Genomic DNA, 25,984 nt, shown 5'->3' on the forward strand with positions numbered 1-25,984 from the left:
ATTTACAGTACATACAATTCATCAGTTACGCTAAACAAAAAATACAATACATAGTAAACAGATTAAGTCAATATAAAAACATATTTTAGTTGAGCTATATAAAATTGTACATGTCATTTAAGTAGAATACCAGCTCGTACATTTCCTTGAGGGTCTGTTTTCGAGCCATCGGTATAAATTCTTATCCAATAGTCTTCCGGATATCTGATGTTGTCGGTTTCAAGGGCCAATTGTTTTAAATTTTCTTTACTGCGTTGATTTTTGGTGATTTGTTCTAGGAGATCTATTTCTGATTGAATTATATCTATCTGAAGTGGGTTTTGTGGAAGCATTAGTGGTTGAAGGAGATTGGGTATATCGAGTTCTTCTTTTAGTTTCTCTGCATATTGGATGAATCCGTGTTGCGTTTTCAGATACCTTTCTGTGTTAAGGTATGTGGACATTACATACATAAAACCGTAAGTTCTTACTTATTTCTGCCTTCAGGTTTCTTAAGTTTCTATTCTATCGTGACTAAGAATTGAAAAACAGAAACAGTGAGACTTCCGTGACAAGATAACGCGAGATATGACTGACGACTAAGAAATAATCATACCCTAGGTTGGAACGTTCAAAGTCACGGCCTTCCACGTAGCGTCACTCATGTGCCTTGCTTAATACATACTTCACGGCTGACCTACCTGAAGTCCAGCTTGTAGTTTCAAAGAACGTAAGTTACGTAGCCCTATATCTGTGCGAAAACTCCAACAAACAGAAATTTAATCTGGGAATCGAACCTTTTTATCTTGAGTCACATTAATTTTCTCTATGTTCCTCGCCTGATTCAGGTTTCAGCATCAATTTCAGCAATCCCTAATATATTTCGTCTTTGAGATGATGTCAGTATTCCAAGAATATCAAATAACTAGCTTAAATTATCCGGCGTTGCCCAGATTTTAAATTTTGGTCTATTTCTAAATAAACTGTCTGTTAGACTTATCGGAGACCTCGGCAAGGGAACTATATAAAACCAAAACGAACCATATTTACTTATGTTTTCTCCTCCCTGGTGACGAATATTAAAGAAAGTGCCACTAATATCCAAAGAAATTGACTAATCGAAATAATTCCATCTCACCTATGAATAGAGTCTTAACAACATTAAGGGTGGAATTCATAGTCGTCACTTAAAAAATGAGTGACCCCTTAAGTAATAAGTGTTTCCTTATAATAAGGAACCCTTAAGTCAGTTCCGAATTCATAGACAACACTTATTTTCACATAATGAGTGCTCACTTACAGCTGCCGGACATGACGTCATAACAAAAGCTGACTCTCATTGAACTAATCGAAAGCAGCTCTACATGTGGAGTTGCTATAACAACCAGTTATCAATATTATTGTACTGAATAAGTTATATACAGCAATAGTTTCATGATATGTTAAATTCTAGTTGTATGTTAGTTATAGTTATAATCAGATATCCTACTAATTGGAACACATGTTCTGTAGTAGTGAATTTCTTAAATAAATAAATTAAGCCTATTAGGCCTACTATATAATACTGTATATTGAATTTATTAACATAGTGTTATATTTACTCTATAATTTGTCAATTATAGCTACATTTTGCATTTTTGGCTATGATATCTATACTTAACCCCTTTTAATTTATTTTTATTTAGTATTTTTCATTTATATCTAGATCTGTGTCTTTTATTTAGGTAGTATCTACTTGTTTTTATTTATTTTTAATTTGTAATTAACCTTGTATCTGCTTTATGTCTTCTTTTCATGTTATATGCAATTCTATGCTTTTCAACAAATATCTGTACTGTCTATTGTAATTGGGGCTTTGCCCTGTTATAGACATAAATAAATAAATAAATAAATAAATAAATAAATAAATAAATAAATAAATAAATAAGTAAGTAAATAAGTAAGTAAATAAATAAATATATAAATAAATAAGTAAATAACTAAATAAATAAGTAAATAAGTAAATAAATAAGTAAATAAGTAAATAAATAAGTAAATAAGTAAGTAAATAAATAAGTAAATAAGTAAATACATAAATAAATAACTAAGTAAGTCAGTAAGTAAGTAACTAAATAAATAAATAAATAAATAAGTAAATAAATAAATAATTAAGTAAGTAACTAAATAAATAAATAAGTAAGTAAATCAGTAAGTAAGTAAATAAGTAAGTAAGTAAATAAGTAAGTAAATAAGTAAGTAAGTAAATAAGTAAGTAAATAAATAAGTAAGTAAGTAAATAAGTAAGTAAGTAAATAAGTAAGTGAATAAGTAAGTCAATAAGTAAGTAAGTAAGTAAATAAGTAAGTAAGTAAATAAGTAAGTAAGTAAGTAAATAAATAAGTAAGTAAATAAGTAAGTAAGTAAATAAATAAGTAAGTAAGTAAATAAGTAAGTAAGTAAATAAGTAAGTGAATAAGTGAGTAAGTAAGTAAATAAGTAAGTAAGTAAATAAGTAAGTAAGTAAATAAGTAAGTGAATAAGTAAGTCAATAAGTAAGTAAGTAAGTAAATAAGTAAGTAAGTAAATAAGTAAGTAAATAAATAAATAAATATCAATTTGGCTAGAGCAACAACTTCGAATTGATCTGAAAACGATATCGCTTCTTAAATTTCAGTTCACTATACATTTCCAGAGGATTCTCCATGTCTCTAATATACCTTTTTGGGACACGTATATTTTCCTCATTTCGTTCAACAAACTCCACAAAATCCTCAAAATCATTCTCGGTATCCATTTTTGAAAATGAGTGGTCACTTTAGGGTACAGATCAGCTCACTTAAGTAATCACTCATTATGTGAATAAGGGACAACTATGAATTATAAATGTGTATAAGTAACCACTTAAGGGTTCACTCATTTATAAGTGACGACTATGAATTCCGCCCTAAGACCTTATGCTACAGGGATATTTAAGATATTTAACATGCATTATTAAGCCTTATGCATTATGCATTATTAAGCCTTTCTGCCCACAATATATTTAATTTCCTTCAAGGCCAAACTACAATCTGTAACGGATGGATTCTATCAAATACATGGATTTCAGGGTGTTTTGCAGAAACAGAGACTATACTCATCAGAATTCACTCTCCTGGAGAAGGCAATGTAGAACACTACCACAACAGAAAATCATATTTTTCTATAAACGGCCAAGTCATTAGTGACCATAACTTATTAATAAGAGACGGGTTAACAGTAACAGTGAAATAGGCTCTATATTATTATTGAAATATTATAATATTGTAATATTATCACAAATATTACTATAACTTATAATAATTGCTTAACATCGAATGGCTATAATAGCAGTACTTGGGATAAAAACATCATCTTCTTTCGTTTTTCCAGTTAATATTGCCACTCATATTACGTTTCGCAAGAGATTTTGACACAAATTCTTGTTAGTGCATAATTTTGGTGAGTCAATATTTCGCAATAGTAGGTCTACTATGGCTATTCAATATTAAGTAAATAATGTGGTAGCAATCCTTGTAGTTTGAAAGAATTCTAGAATCCAATTGTATAAAACAGTCTGCTCGCTATCTACAAAACTGCATCGAGGAATTCATAATACGGTCCTGGACTGCGTAAAGATACTTATTGCATGAATTATTTAGTTTTAGCCTTCGTGATGTGTAACAACAATGTAATTTAATTTCGTGTTAAAATTTCCAAGGCCTCGTGAAAGTCTATGTTGAACACAACAGACAATAATAAAGAACAATTGACTGTAGAAGATTTTGTATTTTAATATAATACATGAATATTTGATCTATTTATTTTTATTTTTTATATATTTAACTAATTTAAATTCCATTTGCACAATTTTAATGTAGCCTATGTCCTTCTCCTGGTTATGAAGGTTAAATGTGCAAACTTTGGCACATATCGGTCAAAGCGTGTAGATTTGTATAGAGAACATACATACATACATACATACATACATACATACATACATACATACATACATACATACATACATACATACATACATACATACAAAAATACATACATACATACATACATACATACATACATACATACATACATACATACATACATACATACATACATACATACATACATACATACATACATACATACCCACATTCAATTTTATATATTAAGATAATAGTTTAACGCGGAAAATATAAGTGGGCACCTGTACGGGAAAAAGTCCATTACCATTTCTGTAACAGCCTACGTTCATATTGATCCTTAAGGTTGGTTCACAATAAACCGGGAACGAGAACCAGAATGAAAACGAGAAGCAGGGGACGTGAATATGAAAATTTTTGGTTCACAATAAACCGAGAACGTAGACGACTATGCATATCGATATTTATGTCAATAACGATATGTAAAGTCGATATTACGCATTCTGATGTTATTTGTGTATAACTGACCAATGGCGTTCTCTCATGAGTACAAGGCAGCCAACATAAACACAGGTTAACCAACTTCGAAATTTCAACTGAAACATTTCATTAGGTACGGTACTATAAATATACCCATGCATCTTTATTATCACAACCTATTTTAAGTCTACCATAACGTAAAATAATTAGAGAAGAAACATTTGTAATAGAACAAAAATGAACACAACAGTAGTTATTGAATTGAAGCATGATTATGTAGTGTGCAATACAACCAATACAGTAATAAAATATGATTCACTTACGATCGGTGTTCAAAGATGCAGCTATTGAAAGCCACGTATTCTCCTTCATTTTCTCACCTTTATACTAGGTGTGCTGCTTATCGTAAACGTGAGGATTTTCCTCAACACTCAATATTAGAATCTCATCAAATAAAAGTTGCTCCATGATGCACAGCACAGAACAAAATAATGCATAGGTTATGTCACAGTCTTCTTGCTACAAAATATACGACGACAAAATAGCTTTTAGATGGCAATAGAATAGATCTAGTGGGCTGTGATCGGAAACGAGAACGCCAAACTTGAAACTTGGCCAACTCTCCGTTCCCTATCCCGGGCTCCGGCAAGCTTTTCGTTAATCGTGAATGCTCACATTACACATTTTAACAATTTCACTGTTTTCGTTTTCGTTCAGATTCTCGTTTCCGGTTTATTGTGAACCAGCCTTTAGAGTCAATGGGTCATGATATTCGCTAAAAGTTCAAGTTCTTGTTCTACGATTGTGCTAAAATGATTCTGTACGAACGGTAACCTACGATTATTTTAAATCACACAATCACCAACCATTTAAACGTACCACGCAATTTTACGGAGTCTACGAATTCCCTGCCATCTTTTTCGATTGTTTTCTTTCTGTGTCCGTAAACAGTTGACTGCAGAGAAATAGTGAAACATTAGTAACATATTGTACACTAATGCGACGTTTGACCATTATAACTTTTCAACTTCAACTTCACTCTATTTGATGATTTTAATAATTCGACTGTTACATTTGCATTTCAATAATGAAATGTTAAACCACAGTCTAGTATATACAGTCACGAGGCTTGAGTTGTGAGCATGCCAGGAACAATACACTGTGCTGGTACTATTTCGCATTGTCTGTAATGAGGCGATATTAGCGATCCTAGTGGTGAGCAACTATCTATGGATGCATATTTACTACGTATTGAGCTTCGTGAATGTATATATAAGACTGTGGTAAAACTTAAAGGTGCTTAGTTTTTTTTTAAATAAAAATGTTTATTGTTGTTTAAAGTCTCATGAAATTACAAACAACTTAGTGTCTTGGATTCGAATCCCACATAAAGTATGAATGTCACCGGCGTAGCTCAGGCGGTAGCGCGTTTGCCTGCTGATCCGAAGTTGGGCTCGAGCGTGGGTTCGATTCCCACTTGGGTTGATTACCTGGTTGAGTTTTTTCCGAAGTTTTTTCCCAGTCGTAAGACGAATCCTCGATCTCATCTCGGCAAATACAGTTTTGTTTTAGCAACTTAAATTTCCTAAATAACTTTTTCTTTCATATTATTTACATATGGATGATTTTTAGTTGGTTATTTAACGACGCTGTATCAAATCGTCTTTGTTCCTGAAATAACTCCTATGTGACATATTTATCGATTTTCAGACTTTTGCTCTATTAAATAACTTAAATAGTGATACAGCAAATAATAAAATCTCGTATGTGTAATTATATTTCTTTGTTTAGAAAATGTAAGAATTCACAGTCTCCTATGTACGGCTGCCATAGGATGAATAAATGTGTTTTTTTTTCCTACTGAAAAATTATATATTTTGCACATAGGAGTTATTGCAAGAACAACAACGAAATACTAAGCAAAGAGAATATCATCGAAATGATAGCCGTCCAAATCTTGGATTTAAAATATTGGCATCCTAACCAATTCAAATGAACAAAAAAGAAAATGTAAATTAATGTTAAAAAATACATACTGAAATTTTAAAAAAAGAATATTCTGCGACAAGATGTGGTGGCTATCAAAACGAAAAAAATTTATTGAAAATAAATAATATACATTAAATGTTATAAAGATGAATAGAGATGGTGATTGTTGATGTTCAATGAAGATTTTAAAATGGTTGATGCAATTGTCTGAAGAGTCTTATCAGGAACCTTTAATTTCTGAGGATCTCCAATGTAAATTTGGGAATTGTTCCTCGCGCACCAAACATAAGTCCAATGACATTCCAATCTTGAATATTACATTTATGACTGAGATCATCACAGCATGGAAGGTAAATAGCGCGTTTCTCTTCATGTACCTGCTTTGGTTGATCTTCATTAATTTCGAACCTTACAGTGGGGTCAAGAATGAGACCAGTTTTTTTTTATCTCGGTCAATTATTATGATGTCAGCACGCCGTGTAGATCCTTCCATTGAACTTCCTCATATACTTCGTATGTCCCCTTAATCTGTTAGCAATTATTGAGCGGACTGTGTTATGTCTGTCAATTCGCAGTAATTCGCCCTGAGGGCAGAAACCTAGCACGTGGGGTAAAAATTATCGAAAGAAATTTCGACCTTACGCTATGAAAAGTTTCCACATCAGACACTTCAGTATTCGAAAACCTACTGGCAAACTGACACTCTACCTGTCAAGTGCATATTACCTAAGCAGAAGGACAATAAAGGCAAATTACGTACGTATTTATGCTAACCTCAGCCTACTGTATACGATCGTTGTATGTGCCTTTACAAGTCTAGAGGGAAAAATTTTAAGTAAGCGAATACACTGCTGACTATTGGGTAATTAGGTCAAAGCTTCAACCTTGAGTTTTGTTACTTCCAGATTCTAACTCGTTACGGAATAATAACAAGTGCGAGTCAATTAGTGCTTCTCTGGTAATATACAGAAGCGGTGTAATTTATGCTCGTTTCAAATATGTCGCCAACGCGTTCTCCTACACGATAAACAAAATAACTGAAGCATGTCACACAGCGGTCACGGCCCCCTGACCTTGTAAGCATGAATGTTATCTTTGGAAATATGAAACCAAATGATTTTATTCTTTGAAGTAATTAATTAAGTAAACAGACACACGAGTAGTTTGATTCAAACGCTTTTTCCTTAAACACATCCAAAACAACTGTTGTTCCGTTTTCACTAAGGTCCGACCAGTGGTCTTAGATCTCCTCAATCTTCTTTTAGGCTCAAAATTCATCATTCAGTATATTCAGTATTGTACAGTCAGAGCACACAATATTATGCAATTGACAAAGTCAATAAAAAGTAAACAACAAAACAATAAAATTAATTCAAAAACTCTCAACAACGTTGACATTAAAAAAAACTCATTAATTTCATAAAATGATTTGTTGATTAACCAACCAGAGACAAGTTTGTTAAAAGACTTCCTTTCCAGATTAAAAAGATATCTCGGAAATTTATTTGCTATTTTTAACGACATAATAAAATAATTATTGATTGTTTTAGTCAGCCTACACTTAGGTATGTCAAAAAGGTCACGGTTTCTGGTGTTGTATATATGAACATCATTCCTATGTGTCAACATATGTGAATTTTCTTTGACGAAATTTAAGGCTTGATAAATATACAATGATGTTACAGTCATAATTTTTTCATTTACAAATAACGGTCTGCAGTGTGCCTTCATTGATTAATTAGTTATAATTCTAATAGCTTTTTTTGTAACATCAGTACCTTATTAGTATGAGAACTATTACCACATAAAAGTAGTCCATAAGAAAGTATACTATGAAAATAAGAAAAATAGATAACTCTAATGTAATTCTTCGGAACGTACATTTTCAAATTTCGCAGAAGAAATATTACTCTTGACAATTTTTTAGAAACAGACTCAACATGGTCTGCCCAAGTAAGTGTGCTGTCCACAGTAATACCAAGAAGTTTAAAATTATTATTTTCCATGACTGTACTACTAAACAACAAAGATGCAGTTTTACTTTCATTTAAAAGAAATTTATTAGAACTAAACCATTTCTTGGCTTTATTAAAAACGGAATTACTAAGAGTTTTCAGTTCATTAATATCACTATTGATTGTTAAGGAAGTGGCGTCATCAGCGAATACCACAGAATAAGCAGAGACATTGCACTGATTGTTCTTCTCAAAATTGTGAATGTCCCATATTAACCGAATCGTCAGAAGTTAAGTATTTAGGCATTACACTCGACCAACACTTACGAAGGAACAAACATATTACATGTTTATGTAATAGATTACGTAAAACAATTTATATCTTTGTTATACTTCGGTCATATTTACCAGTTAATATTTTGCGTCTCATTTATTTAGCTTTATTTCAATCCATTTTCCAATATGGAATTTTAGGGTGGGGGACATGCATGTAATTCTAATCTCACTCCACTAATACTTATTCAGAAAAGAATAATTAAAATATGCCTTAATAAACCAATTGATTACTCATCCGAGCTCTTGTTCACTGATTTTAATGTTTTGAAAATTAAACAGATTTATTATGTTGCCTTATTAATCTTCATACATAAAAACCGTAATAAATTCAAATTGTATCATCATAAATATGGAACTAAAAGATCCGATTTTATACGACTAGAGGAATCAAAGCGTTTCACAAGCACAGCTCTTAGCCATGGTACCTACTTTGGTCCAAAGTTATATAATAAAATAATTGAAAAATACCCAAATTTGCAAAATTTTAGTATCAGAAGTATAAAAAATAGCGTTATGAATTTATTTGTTAAAGAATACATGTTGATTTAATATGTGTATGTATTTGTATGATTTAAATTGTTAAAATTGAAATTGTATTTTTAAAGTTAATTTATACTTATAATTTTTTTTCTTGACCCACTTTGTGTCAAATAATTATCTTTGTTTGTGTTAAGTATGTGTTTAGATAACTCCCTGAGCCGTTTGAAATTACAGATTTTATTAGCGTTTGAATATACAGGGTAATTCACGAGGATTTACCGTCCCTTACGGAACATATTTCCGAAGACATTCTGAGCAAAAAATGTCATATAAGACATTTGTCCTAATCTCAATATTTTCAAAATTACACTAATTTGAAGTTGTTAGTAAAATAGCTTTTTCTTCAGTTTTAAGGGTAAAAAAAATTACAAATAGAGAATGAACTACTCAGAAGTGTCATTTCTTTAATTGACCAATGGGAATAATAAATTATTATGTAAAATAAGACCTAAATATTACAATTAAATTTTGAAAAGGAGCAAATAAATAAGGTTTATAGTCTTAAGGGTTATCACGATTGGTTTAAACATGCACTAAAACAAGACGTAAGTGGAAGTTTTAACCAATAAGTTATTGAGATTTGCGATTGATTAATTAGTTTAGGAAATTGTATATTTATTTTGTAGAACTACATTTGTATACAGATCTTTTGTTAAATTATTAAGTTTGTACTTTTGTGAACTATATCAATAAATCTATCAATAACTGACCAGTGTTCTGAAGCTAAAAATGTGTTGTTAGTTGCTTTGTACAGATTTTGTTTTTCAATGTTTAACTAAAAATTACATCATTCTTACCCATTTATCACAAAAATTGTTACAAATCATACGACTTTAGGAACTTGATTCTTTACAGTTTAATTATGCATCCTAATGTACAGTCTTAAAGAATTTACCAGAGTGTCGTGATTTGTAACAATTGTTGCGATAATTGCGTAAGAAAATATATTTTTTTAGTTAAAAATCGAAAAAAAAAATTCTGTACGAAGCAACTATGGAATTAACAATACATTTATAACTTCGGTATACTAGCTAATTAAAGAAATGACATTTCTGAATAATTAATTCTTTATCTCTAATGTTCTTTCATCCTTAAAACTCAAGAATAATGGTATTTTACATACGGCTTCAAATTAGTGTAATTATGAAAATATTGAGATTAGGACAAAAGCTTATATGACATTTTTTGCACAGAATGTCTTCGGAAATAAGCTCCTTAAGGGACGGTAAATCCTCGTGAATCACCCAAGAAAACTGTATTATTAATATTTTTGTTCATCTGTAACGAACCCTGGAACTTTGGATAAAAAACTGTGTAGACACATGAATTTAATACTTTCTGAAATAATTAGTAGAACCAGTATGAATTTATAGATTTTATTATGTAATAAATCCAACTTTTACCCGTTAATTTTACTACAGAAAAAAGTATTAAAAATTTGTTTAAAAAACCATGAAGATTACCCAACTGAATTGTTGTTTAAACACTTCAAAGTTTTCAATATTAAACAAATGTATTATTTTATTTTATTAAAATATTTTCATAGAAATTTTAATAACATTGAAAGGTATATACATAAATATAGAACTAAAAATATGAATTCTCTGCGTTTGTCTGAACCAAAATGTAAAACCAATGCAGCTTTTTATCATAGCATGAGTCAAGGTCCCAGATTATTAAACAAATTTTATTCCAATATTATTTTAACCACGAATCCTCTCCAAATTAATAAAAAAATGTATTGGATTTATAGTTTGGGTTTAAACATATTATACACTATTTAATCTGTATTCACTCTCAATTTTAATTTTATTTTTGTCTGTATTGGAATCCCCTCCTGAGCACGAGTCTTACTCATTCAGGAGTGGGCTAGTTTATCTTTCATTGTATTTATTAATTTGTATTCATCTCAGACTTACTAGCTTTAAAAATGAATAAAAAATATTATAATTGGAATATTTTATAATATCGCGAAATGTATAATTAATATTTTTGTTCCTCTTCATCGAACCCTGGAACTTTTGATAAAAAAACTGTGTAAACACATGAATTTCATACTTTCTGTAAGAATTAGCGCAATCGATTGGAAATTATGTATTTTAGTAAGTTTTTATACAAATTTCGTCTTTTCGTCGTCTGAAAAGAATGTTTTTTTTTTTTTTTTTCCATTTCGTAGGTATTTGTGTACATTGCAAGCTTCAATTTCGTTCTAGCATGGATTTGAACTTAGTCCTCTGGTAATGAAGCCAACTTAACACCCATTCACTCAACGGCTCGCCTATACTGCAGAAGTTTCTACGCCTCTGGCGAACTCTTACTTGGTCTGCAATGAAATTGCATGTTCTGCGAACACATCCGTCGGTTAAAACGAAATTAGCAAGCAATTATTAACATAGCGTACAGTTATTTAGCTAATTTCTTGTATGTCACTTATACAAGAGTTCGACGTTCTCTTTGGCTGCAGGAGGGTCTGCTAATCACACATTGCGGTAAGAAGATTACAGACCGCTGGCATGCAAATGGGTGCAGGAAGTGAATCACGGACTGGAGACGACACGAAAAGGCTGGTGTCTTTCACCGCACCATTTCTCCTCTAGTTTTCATTCATATCGTCGGCATTATGGGAATACTTCGTGCGATTACATTAATGTTGAAAGAAAAAAACAAATAGTACATTATGCAACGAGCCTATAATGGTAGTAATTAAGACGCGAGTATGTTTATGAAACGAGCGCAAGCGAGTTTCATAATTTTCATACGAGCGTATTAATTACCATTATAGTCAAGTTTCATACGACTTTTTATGCTCGACCATATTTCTAACTTGAAATTATTCATAAGTATTCATGTTATTCTTCTCTGACTGGGGAGCGGAACTGACCTTGTGCAATACCTCGTAAATTGTGAGATGTGCGCAGACGCGAAAGTATTGATTTTTTCCCAGACACAAATATCGACATTGACCTTGATATAATCTACAGAGTAAAATAAACATTAATCTTGATATAGCCTTGAAATTGAATTAGACATTGAAAAACGAGATGACAAATTGAATTTATTTGAATATTATTTACGATTAACGCTAATTATTAATCTAATCTCGCGCTAGTTGTCTTTCGATTGCATATCCGAGAATAATCGATACTTGCGTTTTGATATTGCTACAATGGTATTTTCTGATTGGTGGAACACCTGAACTTTAATGAATAGGTGTACTTTAATGAGGTCCATTAATGGATTGCTACCAGGTATATAATTACTACATTTCGGCATGGTCGAGCATAAAATTATTAAAGAAAATACCCCCAAATTAAATTCAGCATGTTTTGCTATTAGATCTATGCAAGAGACAATGAATATCAATACCTTAAAAACAATATACTTTGCATACTTCCACTCGGTAATGAGTTTTGGAATAATATTCTGGGGAAATTCCACAGATAGTAACAGTATATTCCTACTACAAAAAAGAGTAATTAGAATAATAGTAGGTGCCAAATCTAGGGAATCGTGTAGGGCCATTAAAAAAAAAACTACAAATAATGCCCATGGTTTGTCAGTATATTTCTTTTCATTGATAAGCTTCCTGATATATAGGGTGAGTAAAAAGTATGGAACAATGCTTGTAACTTTCTTATTTTTAATTTTATGAAGAAAATATTTATACAAACGTTGTAGGATATCAAAGAGGAAATATTTCGAACATGTTTTCAATTACTATGCTTTTCATTTACAAAGGGGTGCCAAGGGGTCTGTTTTTTAAATGACACCATGTACTTATTCCCCCATTTTGGATTCTTAATATTTTTTGCCATTTATAAACTATTGTTTTGTAAAAATCACCTCTTTTGATGACAATGTATGTGTACTGAATAAAGGGAAATTTTAATGCTTCAGTACACCAATTTGAGGAGGCTTTGGATTAAACAATATTGCAGACAAAACCTAATAGAAACAAGTGAATAAAGCTAATAAAAACAACTGAATATCAATATTAATAATATTTAAATTTATGATTAAAAAAAGACACATTGTAAGATATACACCATTGAAATTTAACTGCAATAGTAATGCAATGTATGGATTTCAAACCAAAAACAAAAAACATTAAAACCAAAATTAGCATTGTTGTGTTGTATCAGGTCTTGATTTCAGTTTACAAAAAGTGCTCAAAATGGCCCTCATTTACTGCCAAAGAATGCATAAATCTATCTTTGAAATTGTTTAATGTTGAACCATTGTTATTCAATTGTTTTTATTAGCTGTATTCACTTGTTTCTATTAGCTTTTGTCTGCAATAGGTTTAATCCAAAGCCTCCTCAAATTGGTGTACTAAGCCATTAAAATTTCCCTTTATTCTGTACACATTCATTGTCATCAAAAGAGGTAATTTTTAGAAAACAGTAGTTTATAAATTGCAAAAAAAATATGATTTTGTATGTACTGAGACTTGAAGAATTCAAAAATAGAGAAATAAGTACATGGTGTCATTTAAAGAGAAACAGACTCATTGGCACACCCTTTACGAATGAAAAGTATAGTACTTGAAAACATGTTCAAAATATTCCTTCTTTGATACCCTACAACTTTTGTATAAATAGTTTCTTCATAAAATTAGAAATAAAGTTCCAATCATTATTCCACACTTTTTACTCACCCCGTACAATCGGGTCGAACTCTGTAATAGATTTAAATTCAGGAAGCAAAAGCACGCGCTTCACTTTTTGCTGTGGTGTCCACATTTTGCGTTCAATTAGAATGATTAATGTTCACTATTAGCAATTCGTGACATAAATCGCTATGATAAATCGTATCTTTTTTGTTTTCTTCAATTTTGTTGCTTTGTTGTACAGATTTCTAGCATTGTTGTTATAAAAATAAAATCTTGGAGAGTTTCTACATCCTGTGCCAAACTTAAAATAATAAAATATCCTTCATTTAAAAAATGTTGAACAATTTTTTCTTACTATCTCTATCCTGGACACGGTGTACTTAATATAATGAGAAAAGAAACATGTAAGAAACGACTAAAAGTTAATGCAGAATTTTCGGTAATAAAGGTGAGTGTTAAACATATACAGAATGTTTCATAAATACTTTGACAAAACTTGGGGCATGTTTCTCACAACAAAACAAGAAAAAAAGTTCATATAAACATATCTCGAAAATCCTTAGTTTTTTTAGTTATTAATGAAAGAACACAATGAAACATCTGTTAGATATTGTTAGCTTGGCAGCAAGTGCTGCAACTTTAATCAATTTAGAAACTCGTAACAATGAAAGTGGAAGCAAGAGGAGAACATTTTGAACATTTGTTACGAGTTTCTGAATTGATTAAAGTTGCAACACTTGCTACCAAGCTGACAATATCTAACAGATGTTTCATTATGTTCTTCTATTAATAACTAATTGTACATTCTTATGTTCTAGTTCTACTCTGAATGAATTACATGCTCTAACCAATGATATTCTATCACAGATGGCTTTATGGTTTGAATCTAATGGATTTTTGCTTAATCAAGAAAAGACTACCAACATAACTTTTACCCTAAATCATGTAATAAAAAAGGACAACATACAAAAATATACCAAATTTCTAGGACTTTTATAGACTCCAGTTTAACATGGGAAAAACATATCGAATGTATATGCACAAAGTTATCAAGAGTTATATATTTATTAAAGAAATTAGTGACTTAGTGCCTTAATTTTCTGGGGAAATGGTAGCAAAATTGGGAGCGTCTTGATTTTGCAAAAGAAAGCTATTAGAATTCTATGTCAATCAAACTATCTTGAACATTGTCGACCTCTTTTCAAACAATCACAGATATTAACTGTCATAAATTTATATACATACGACCTAGTCCTTTACACTCAACAAAATATAGACAATTACTCATTACTAGCCAATATACGTGATCATGAAATTAGAAATAGTGAACAAATTAATATCCCATACTGTAGATTACATAAAACTAGTACAAATTTTTCTGTCATGGGGATGAAATTATATAATAAGCTTCCCAGTCAATATTATAAGTTACCAACCAATAGTTTCAAAGCTAGATTTTATAATTGGCTTTTAATTAATCCTTTCTACTCTGTAGATGAGTTTCTTAACATAAATTCACACGAAATTGTTTTAATAAATAAAGTTATTTAGATTAGTTACAATTATTGTTCTGTTGCTGAGTTTTTCAACACAAATTTGTATGAAATTGTATTTTAATACACAAGTTTAATTGCAATTTAGTTAGTTTTCTTCAATTTAAAAGTTTCAAAGTATTTCATGTTTTCATTTTATTACTTAAATTTTACTGTTTCTATCATTAGTGTTTTTTAAAATGTATTTATATGTTTTTTCAATGTATTCTGACGACACCTAAAACTGTATGTCTAATGGCCAAATAAATTGAATTTAATTTAATTTTAAAAAACTAAGGATTTTCGAACATATATTTATATGAACTTTTTTTCTTGTTTTGGTGTGAGGAACATAACCTCAAGGTTTGTCAAAGTATTTCTGAAGATGCCAGAATGTGAAGTGAACGAAGGAACAGGAATGAGAGAGTGAAATGGAAGCGGATATAGTATCCCCGGCAGGAAGTTACGTTCGGAGTATGAATAATCACAATGTGAACGAAAAGACACAAAGATAAATAAATACCTACTTGCGATTGCTACAGGGAGTTTCAATTTCATGTCTTTATAAAGTAATTTTTTTACTCAATCGGATGGGATTCCTGTCACTAAGAACGGGAACTTTTCCTGCTTTCAGTAATGCATGGCAACCCTACGCACGCCATGAAAACATAGTTTACTTTTAGCATAATCGAATACATCTAAAATATTATATTAATAATATCTGCGAGAATATCGTTTTTGTAACTTATTTTCATTTCAAATAACAGAGCCTTACTTCTTAAACATTCACTGAACTTTCTTTTATTTTCTTTACAGGACCAAGTTCCTCTAGACGTCACATTGGCCACAATGACTACCAACAGCACTGACCTGGAAGATCTGAAGAAAAACGTGGACAATGTATTTATTTTAACGAACGCTATCATCGTATGTTGTAAGTATTAATAATTTTTCCTGATTAATTTACTAACAGAAGTTATCTACAGGGCGTCCCATGAGTCTGAAAACATAGGCGAATTACTTAAAATGTTTTTTCCTTGTCCACAGGATAACTGAGTGATGTCTTTAAGTAAAGAGGAACGTATTCAACTGACCCTGCTTGCTAGTGGCCGTAGTCACAGAGAGGATGGTCATGAATTTAATGCTTTGCACCCAGAAAGAGGGCCAATTACACACAGTTATTTGGGGAAAATCATTTAAAATTTCATTGAGATGGGAGCCATAGCAGACAAACCGCGTAGCTGACCACTGATGGATTCCATCCCAATGAGTTTTTCAATGATTTTTTCCACACAACTATGTATAATTGACGCTCATTCTGGGTGCAAAGCTTTAAATTTATGGGCAACGTCTCTGTGACTACGACCACATGCAAGCAGAATCAGATGAATACGTTGCTCTTTATTTAAAATCATCATTCAGTTGTCCTGTGGACAGAGAAAAAACATTTTCAATTATTCGCCTATGTCTCCAGACTTATGGGACACCCTGTACATAAGTAACGTTTAATGATCAGAATCTAAAAACTGTAACATTATTGGGGTTAACATAGCGGCGATTTTAGTAATTATAGTGATATCCTGATCATATTATTTGTTAAGAAGTAGGAGCAACGACATTAAGTTATAAAAAATAGTATTGGTAGTAACAGAAACAGTAGTAGAAAAACAGACTGCAGAAATATCAGTTGTACCAATACTAGCGATGAAAGCAACTATAACTTATTGTTAAAGTAACTTAATATTAAAAATATAGGTCTTTATTCGAGGCCCGTGAAGGTGAATCAAAATTTGTTCCTCTTTGTTTTTATGGTTATAGCATAAGATCTCGGATCATCATGACTGAATACGTATTTATACAGAGTGGACCATGGGAACCCGATCATTTTAACATACAAAATTGACAATGTAAGATACAAATTAAAATTTTAATGCTGTTATGTTCACGTTATTATTCAATATGAATTGATTTTAAATTATTCATACACTTTCATTTTACAACATTAATAAGGATTCTACACGAAAATATTAAAACTGCAGTTTATATGGTATTCCACAGCCTTCCCTATTATCCATGGATGCTGTCATTGTTACAACCGGTATATACGACCAGTTACGTTTCATATTTTTATTTATTTATTTATTTATTTATTTATTATTTATTTATTTATTTATTTATTTACTTATTTATTTATTTATTTATTTATTTATTTACTTAACCTGGTAGAGATAAGACCATGAGGCCTTCTCTTCCACTCTACCAGGGGATTACAACTACAATATTAAGAATACAATTAGAATTATAATTACAATTAATATTAAATTTACAAATACAATAAAAATCAAAGTACTGAAAGATTAACTGATTAATAAATGCTAGACAGTTTATTGTAAAAGTTAAGAAGAAGAATATATAAGAATAAACATGCAACATCTACAAAATGTCAATATCAAGAAAGAATTTTTTTTATTAATTAAGTAAAAATTAAACCTAGTCTAGGTAGTAAGAAAATGCTTAATAAGTTTGCTTTTGAACGCTACTAAATTCCGACAGTCTCTGATGTCACTGGGTAGGGTATTCCACAAGCGCGAGAGCGAGATTGTGTATGATGATGAATACGATGATGTCTTATGTGTTGGTATGGCTAGTATGCGGCTATTTTGCGTGCGTGTGAAGAGATTATGATATGATGACAGGTAACTGAAACGGGAGGCAAGGTAGCTAGGTGTAGAGGTGTGAAGGACTTGGAAAAGGAGGACAAGAGAATGAAAATTTCTACGTTCGTTAAGTCGTAGCCAGTTTAGACTTTGGAAGGATGGGGTAATGTGGTCAGCGCGACGGACATCGCAGACGAAGCGAACACAAGAATTATGAACACGTTGTAATTTTTGCGACTGGTTGACATTGAGGTCAGTCAGTAGAAAATCACAATAATCGAAGTGGGGCATTACTAGTGTTTCCACTAGTATTTTCTTGAGTGATAGCGGGAGGAATTTTCGAATGCTGTTTAAGGAATGTAGCATGGAAAGCACTTTTTGATAATATGGGTTACTTGGTTATTCCAGTTTAAAGCGTATCGAAGAAAACTCCAAGGTTTTTAACACAGGAAGAAAAAGGGATTATTGATTTAACAAAAAAGTGTCCACTTTATTGTAAATATAAATATACAATTTTATTATAAATACAAATATAGAACTCAAAATTGAATTAATTGAAATATTTAACATATTTTAAGTAGGTTATTTTACGACGCTGTATCAACATCTTATGTTATTTAGCGTCTGAATGAGATGAAGGTGATAATGCTGGTGAAATGAGTCCGGGGTCCAGCACCGAAAGTTATCCAGCATTTGCTCAAATTGGGTTGAGGGAAAACCCTTGAAAGATCTCAACCAGGTAAATTGCTCCGACCGGGATTCGAACCCGGGCCACCTGATTTCTCAGCCAGACGCGCTAACCGCTACTCCACAAGTGTGGACTTTAACATATTAGAATTTACATATATGCAATGCCTCCTGTGTATCTCTATTTCTATTGTTTTCTAAACGGAGTTCTCGTAACATGATAATATTTCAAATCGATAGCGACTTCGATTTTGCATTTCTTTTGCAGTCCAGTGTGCATCTATTGTGGTGGACGTAATCTTCACATGAACCATAAGTCTGTTTTGCAAACTATATTAATTTAAGAAACTTCAAACGGCTATTGCAGGCAACAGGAGAAATAGTTTCTTAATAATTACGTACAATATTATTTCCACTCGTCACTGAATCTCTGTAAGCGGGGAATCATAAGGTAGAAAAGTTTAAAAGAAATATTTTCCTAAAAGAAGTTGCATTGAGGTCGAGTCGAGGAAGATACACTTTTGCAGACTGCAACTTCGAATGGAATGAATCCAGAATTTCTTCCGTCCCCGATACCATATTATTTTTTCTCTTATTAAACGAGCAACACTCTTAAATTTTGTGTTTCCTTCCAGAGTAAAAATTGCCTAATATTCAGGTCACAATTGGAAGTACTAAAAAGCAGAGAAAAAAATAGTATCCTTTTATTGGACTTTAAATACGTTTGTTGCCATTCGAGTCGATGCGGATATTTTGCAATAGGTTGCATTGGTGGGTTTTTCCGATGACATTCCAGCGTCGAGGATAAATTACACAACACCAATTACACCCACAACTTCCTTAACCACAATGCGGTATATCAACTCTCTACTGAAAGTATTGCATCCTGTAACAAAGGAGTTGGAAACAAGTTTAAACGTCTAAAACGAAATAGATTTTTTTCTTTGTAATCTCAAAATTTTAACAGACTTATTCTTCCGAAACTTCACGACGCTAGTGGCTTCTTTAATCCGCTAACTTAAGCTAATGTAACAGCCGTGGCGAAAATGTAATCGTGCGCCGAGCCACTGTGTAACCAGCAACGTGCATAGCACCTATGGAGGGAGGCGGACACTCGAGGGGAAGTGAAACAACTGTCTGACTTATTAATGGATTTTCATTTTCCTTACGTCAAGCACTTAAATATAATTTTATACAGTACAAGGCTACAAACTAATGTTTAGTACGTGTAACGAAGAAAGAAATGAATAAGAAATCATAGGACACATTATCACAACCTAAAATTAACTGTCTTCAGAATGTCTCTGCGACAAAGTTTCAAAATCAGCAATTATGTCACTTACTGCCAGTCGTAGTTGATCACGAAGGTATTTGTCTGTCAGTCGTGATCTAAATTTGGTTTTTACTATTTTCATTGTTGAAAATAATTTTTCACAAACGTAAGTTGTAGCGAACATGGCTTCAACAGAGCAAGCGAAAGAACGAAGCTTCGGATATTTATTTTTTGGCAAAGATTTGAAAGTTCAACATTTGTCAAGTCCTTACAATCATCTAGCTTTCATTTAACATCACATTGTAAATCTGTGAGTTTAAATTGAAGATCTGACCGCATTATTCGCACATCTGCTGAAATAATAATAATAATAATAATAATAATAATAATAATAATAATAATAATAATAATAATAAATAATAATAATAATAACAACAACACTTAACCTTTTAATGTTTCATCAGTAACATGTAGTATAATGCCGTTTTATGTTATAGAACCGTTTTCCTCGTAATACTTGTGAACAAATCATACATTTAATATTCTCATCATATTGGCAGCAAAGAAATGTGTCCTCCCATCCTACTTGAAACTTTCATTTTTGTAGAGGTACATGGTTTCGAGGGAGACATTGCGACGATACGCCACTTGCAGATCAGAGACAAATACAAATGGAACGGAGTTTGACTCCAGTGAGTGAGAGGGTGGGAGTTGTGGGAGGTAGAAAGCAAGAGAAATGCACAGCTATCATTGCGAGCCACAATGTGCGCGTGAGTCGCATTTTCGCCACGGCTGTAATACAAGATTAGAGGTCATGTAAACTTCTGAGGTTAATGAAATAATGGGAATACTATGTCAAAAAAACTGACTTTTCATATCATCATTATTATCATCACCGTCATCGTCATAATCTCAAGTCTTCTTAAGAAATTTCCTTAACTGAACACCCTCACCTTCTTCTTCGTGAGTGCCAATGTGTGATCTTGGCGTGTGTTATTCCTGATTACACTCATGCCGTTAACATGCTGGATTAATTTGCACTTATTATTCATTTCCTATTAAATTTTAATAATTTTGAGTTCATTTGGAATTTACTGGCATACTGTAAGATATTTTCACGTGTTCGTCGCCGTTTTTCTCACGAACTTAATCTATGCTAATGTATCAAATTAGTTCTAATGTTTGACTTTAAGTAAAGTAGGATGGATATAATAATGTGTAATATCTGTACTGTCTATTGTAATTGGGGCTTTGCCCTGTTAAACAGACAGACAGACAGGCAGGCAGGCAGGCAGGCAGGCAGGCAGGCAGGCAGGCAGGCAGGCAGGCAGACAGACAGACAGACAGACAGACAGACAGACAGATAGATAGATAGATAGATAAAGAACTAATAAATAATTAAATAAGTAAATAAATAAATACATAAATAAATAAATAGGCCTACATAAATAAATAAATAAATAAATACATAAGTAAATAAATAAATGAAAAAATAAATAATTAAATGAATGAATGAATAAATAAATAAATGAATAAATAAATAAAATACGAGGCGCATCCAGAAAGTAAGTTTCCCGATTTTTTCCCCTTGAAAGTAATCGTAATTAGCCGTGTCAATTGCGCATGCATAACAGATCTATGACGTATCAATCATATGCCAGCCGGACAGGTCCCGCCTGGTGCCAGTAGCGTGGCAGCAGTGGTCCGAAATGGAAGCTCTTATTCCTTCTCCCGCCGCCTGCGAGGTTCGGTCGGTGATAAAGTTCTTTAATGCACAATCTCTCTCTCTCCCTCTCTCTCTCCTTCCCTCCCCCCCCTCTCTCTCTCTCGAGCGTTTTGGCAACGACGAAGAGCTGAAGACGTCTGTCACACGCTGGTTCCATTCCCAGGCGGCAGAGTTCTACGACAGAGGGATACAAAAGTTGATCCCACGATACGACAAGTGTCTCAATTCTGAATGTGGCTATGATGAAAAATAGCTGAAACATTACTGTATCTGTTGCCTATAAATGTTTTCCTGAAAGTGTGTGTTCTCTTTTTTTTTAAATAGGGAAACTTACTTTCTGGATGCGGCTCGTAAATATTATTATTATTATTATTGTATGGAAAATATCAGCTATTAAGATTATTAGAAACATATTTAAAAAACGAAAAGTGATTAATTTTTCTATATTTTCCATTTTTTTTTATTTTAATGAATGAAAAAGTTTTATGTTAAGTGTTAAAATAAGACTAGTAATAAAAATGTTCTTAAAAAGTGAAAAAAAGAATGCAGTTCAATGTACAAAAAGCTATTAACACTGTCTTCTTTCCAGGATTTCGTAATACTGACATTAATTAAATATTTTTACATGCTCTGGATATTACGCCTGTGTCAAGTTCTAAAGGGTGGTATATTTTATTTCACGTCAGATTTTCTGAAACTGAACACCAATCCGCACACTCAATATAATGTAGTTACTTTTCGGTTTCAGTGATGCAATGTGGGTTCGCCTGTCTAGAAGCCGGAGCGGTGCGGTCCAAAAACACAACCAACATCATCATGAAGAACATCATGGATATCTGTGAGTATTAGATGAAAACTATGCACTGATATTCCCCCTTAAAATCGTTAACCTAGTCATGTTCACATTCTACAAAACTAAAGTGATATAAAAAACGTTTTCCTTGCATTGACACCAAAAACTTTTTCCTTGCATTTTTAACTATGTGTAAATTGTACCTATGCAGTATAACATATTACCATGGCAACTATACAATATTAAGCAAAGCCTGCATGATATAGTCAATAAAAATGTAAGGAAAACGTTTTTGGTGTCATTGTACTACTTATCGTTTTTCTTCTGTTCAACTTTGATTACAGCCTATGTGAAAATGGATTCGTATACTACAACCAGTAAAAAATAATAAAATAAATAATATATAGTTGTCGAATGTGTGGAATAACTGTTAGCATTTCTGATCATGAAACGAGCGGGTCCAGCTTCAAAGCCTGGTCGGGACAAGTTACCTGGTTGGGTTTTTTCCGGGGTTTTCCCTCAACCCATTAAGAGCAAATATTGATTTTTATTGTATTTGTAAATTTAATATTAATTGTAACTATAATTGTAATTCTATTCTTAATATTGTAGCTGTAATCCCCTGGCAGAGGGGAAGAGAAGGCCTGATGGCCTTATCTCTACCAGGTTAAATAAATAGTAAATAATAAATAAATAATAAATAAATAAATAAATAAATAATAAATAACAAACAAACAAATAAATCTATACTAATAATAAATCTGTAGCCAAAATTTTTCTGGTAATTTTCGATTTTCCAAAAATAATTGGTGTTAACATGTATAATTAATCATACTGAAACCGAAAATCGCTTTTTTGAAATTTTTGTATTTATGTCTGTCTGTCTGTCTGTCTGGATGTTTGTTACCTTTTCACGCGATAATGGCTGAATGGATTTCGACGAAAATTGGAATATAAATTAAGTTCGTTGTAACTTAGATTTAAGGCTATATGGCATTCAAAATACTTTATTTATAAGAGGGATTATAAGGGAGCCTGAATTAAATAAACCGAAATATCTCGCTTATTATTGATTTTTGTGAAAAATGTTACATAACAAAAGTTTCTTTAAAAATGATTTCCGATAAGTTTTATTCCAGGCAAAATTTTAATAGGACTGATCTTTAAGGATATACAAGAGTTTTAAAATAACAATATATTTCCACCGCCGCCGCTTCAGATTATAGTGTCGTTGTTCCGTAACTTCTATGTGCAAAATATTAAATTATTTAGTAGGAAGAAAAACAAATTTATTCATTCTAAGGCGGTAGTGCATAGGAGATCGTGAATTCTTACATTTTCGAAAGAAAGAAATATAATTAAGTTATATATAGTAGATTGTTCTATTTTAATTGTGTAATTACTTTATATTTATTTCCAATAAGTACAGCGGAGCGCACGGGTACGGCTAGTAACCAATAAAAGTGTATATTTTATTTATTTATTTATTTATTTATTTGTTTGTTTGTTTATTTATTTACTTATTTATTTACTTATTTATTTATTTATTTACTTATTTATTTATTTATGTACTTATTTATTTATTTACTTATTTATTTATTTATTTACTTACTTATTTATTTACTTATTTATTTATTTATTTATTTATTTATTTGTTTGTTTGTTTGTTTGTTTGCTTGCATGCTTGCTTGCTTGCGTTTGTTTGTTTGTTTGTTTGTTTATTTGTTTATTTATTTATTTACTTATTTATTTACTTATTTATTTATTTACTTATTTATTTATTTATTTATTTACTTATTTATTTACTTATTTATTTATTTACTTATTTATTTATTTATTTGTTTGTTTGTTTGTTTATTTGTTTATTTATTTACTTATTTACTTATTTATTTACTTATTTACTTATTTATTTACTTATTTATTTATTTATTTATTTATTTACTTATTTGTTTGCTTGCTTGCTTGCTTAGTTACTTACTTACTTATTTATTTATTTATTTATTTATTTATTTATTTATTTATTTATTTATTTATTTATTTATTTATTTATTCTGGTGTAGTTAAGGCCATCAGGCCTTCTCTTCCACACCACCAGAAATATAAATACAATAATAGAAATAAAAAGAAAAAAATCATACTATAAATAAATCAAGCCACACAAAAATATACAGAGGTTGCAGTCACACAATTCTTTAATGCCAAGGATTTATTTCTAGAAAACATGAAAAACGCGAAGGTTGGAAAATTCCTAGAAAAAGAAATTAAAATTGAACGTAGTTGTAACTTCTTTTGGGGGCAAATCCATGTCATATTGTGGCCTGTCGAATGTATGGCAGAAGAGGTGTTGTCACTCAGTCTGTACCAGTACGATAGCGATCGGCATACCTGGAACCTGGTTTTGACTGCGACTCGTTTCCGCGTGCTGCCTTCGTGACCACGGTAATGACGTCCGATAATGAGGACGAGGCCCTAACAACGGGCAAGTTGCGTGTGGGTTCAGATGTCATCAACTCGACAACAGCAGTGTAGAAAATGCTGAGATTCGCCATTGTCAATCCAACCCATTGACTGTTAAAATTGTTTCCATGTTACGAATTCAGGGTCGTCTTATTCTGAAAATGCTGTGACAAAAGTCTGTACTTCAATGCCATGCCAGAGTCTACCCTTCTGGCCGTTGGTTCCATTCTTATACGAGGCCACAAACTACGCCCAAGAAGACAAGCGGAATATAGCTCAGCATTACGCCATTTTTAACAAATACCTTACTATAATATATACTATAATATATTTAATATATTTTATATATATATATATATATATATATATATATATTTGTGCGAGATCGTGCGTATTTGCTTGTTTTCCGCACAGAACCAATACGCGGTAAGTGTGAAATACCACATTCAGTATTCCCAACGTAACACACATAACAATTTCCCTCTTCTTACCGCTTAAGCGCGACATTCATTTTACTGCTTTAGGCTTTTAACATATTATTTTTAGAGACGTTTAACATAGTAATAATTATAAATTGGAAACTTACCACTACAATTCACCTAAATTGCAATGTTAATTATTGTTTTTAAATATTTGCAAAAATTAAGTAAAGTCTACTACTCCACGAAAGCTATTGTATTCCTGATACAAGTAACATTAAGGAAGCTGTCAAAAAATCAACAAGATTCCAGATGCCGATGTTATTACTGCAATATGTTATATAAATAATATTGTTAAAATATTAAAATGAAAAATAAATCATTATATAACCTTACCCTTTGTTTTAAGTTCGCATTTATAGACTGGGGGAAAAAAAAAGACAGACGTATATCACGGCCTGCTGGAGTATAGATATTTTTGTTTTCTATAGTTGCCGTCATTAAATAGAAACCGAGATGGAGATTTCATTGCAACTAATTAGAAATTCGTCTTTCAGGCATGTAATAAACGATCTTCGCACAAAATAATGTACGATACACGAGCGGTATGTTTATTTTCATGTTCTCGGAAA

The 25,984-nt window shown here is 31.6% G+C and overlaps 1 protein-coding gene across 3 annotated transcripts in view; it reads left to right on the forward strand.

The window, feature by feature from the left end:
* LOC138708733 (putative ammonium transporter 1) overlaps window positions 1–25,984 on the forward strand; it is a 123,477-nt gene that overhangs the window by 41,164 nt on the left and 56,329 nt on the right. For all 3 annotated transcript variants that reach the window (XM_069838860.1, XM_069838861.1, XM_069838862.1), the window contains exons 2-3: window positions 16,157–16,274; window positions 22,432–22,521. In XM_069838860.1, the coding sequence (XP_069694961.1) occupies window positions 16,157–16,274; window positions 22,432–22,521 (208 nt within the window). The remainder of the gene's footprint in view (window positions 1–16,156; window positions 16,275–22,431; window positions 22,522–25,984) is intronic.

The sequence above is a fragment of the Periplaneta americana genome, chromosome 11 (assembly GCF_040183065.1).
Source record: "Periplaneta americana isolate PAMFEO1 chromosome 11, P.americana_PAMFEO1_priV1, whole genome shotgun sequence".
Lineage (NCBI taxonomy): Eukaryota > Metazoa > Arthropoda > Insecta > Blattodea > Blattidae > Periplaneta > Periplaneta americana.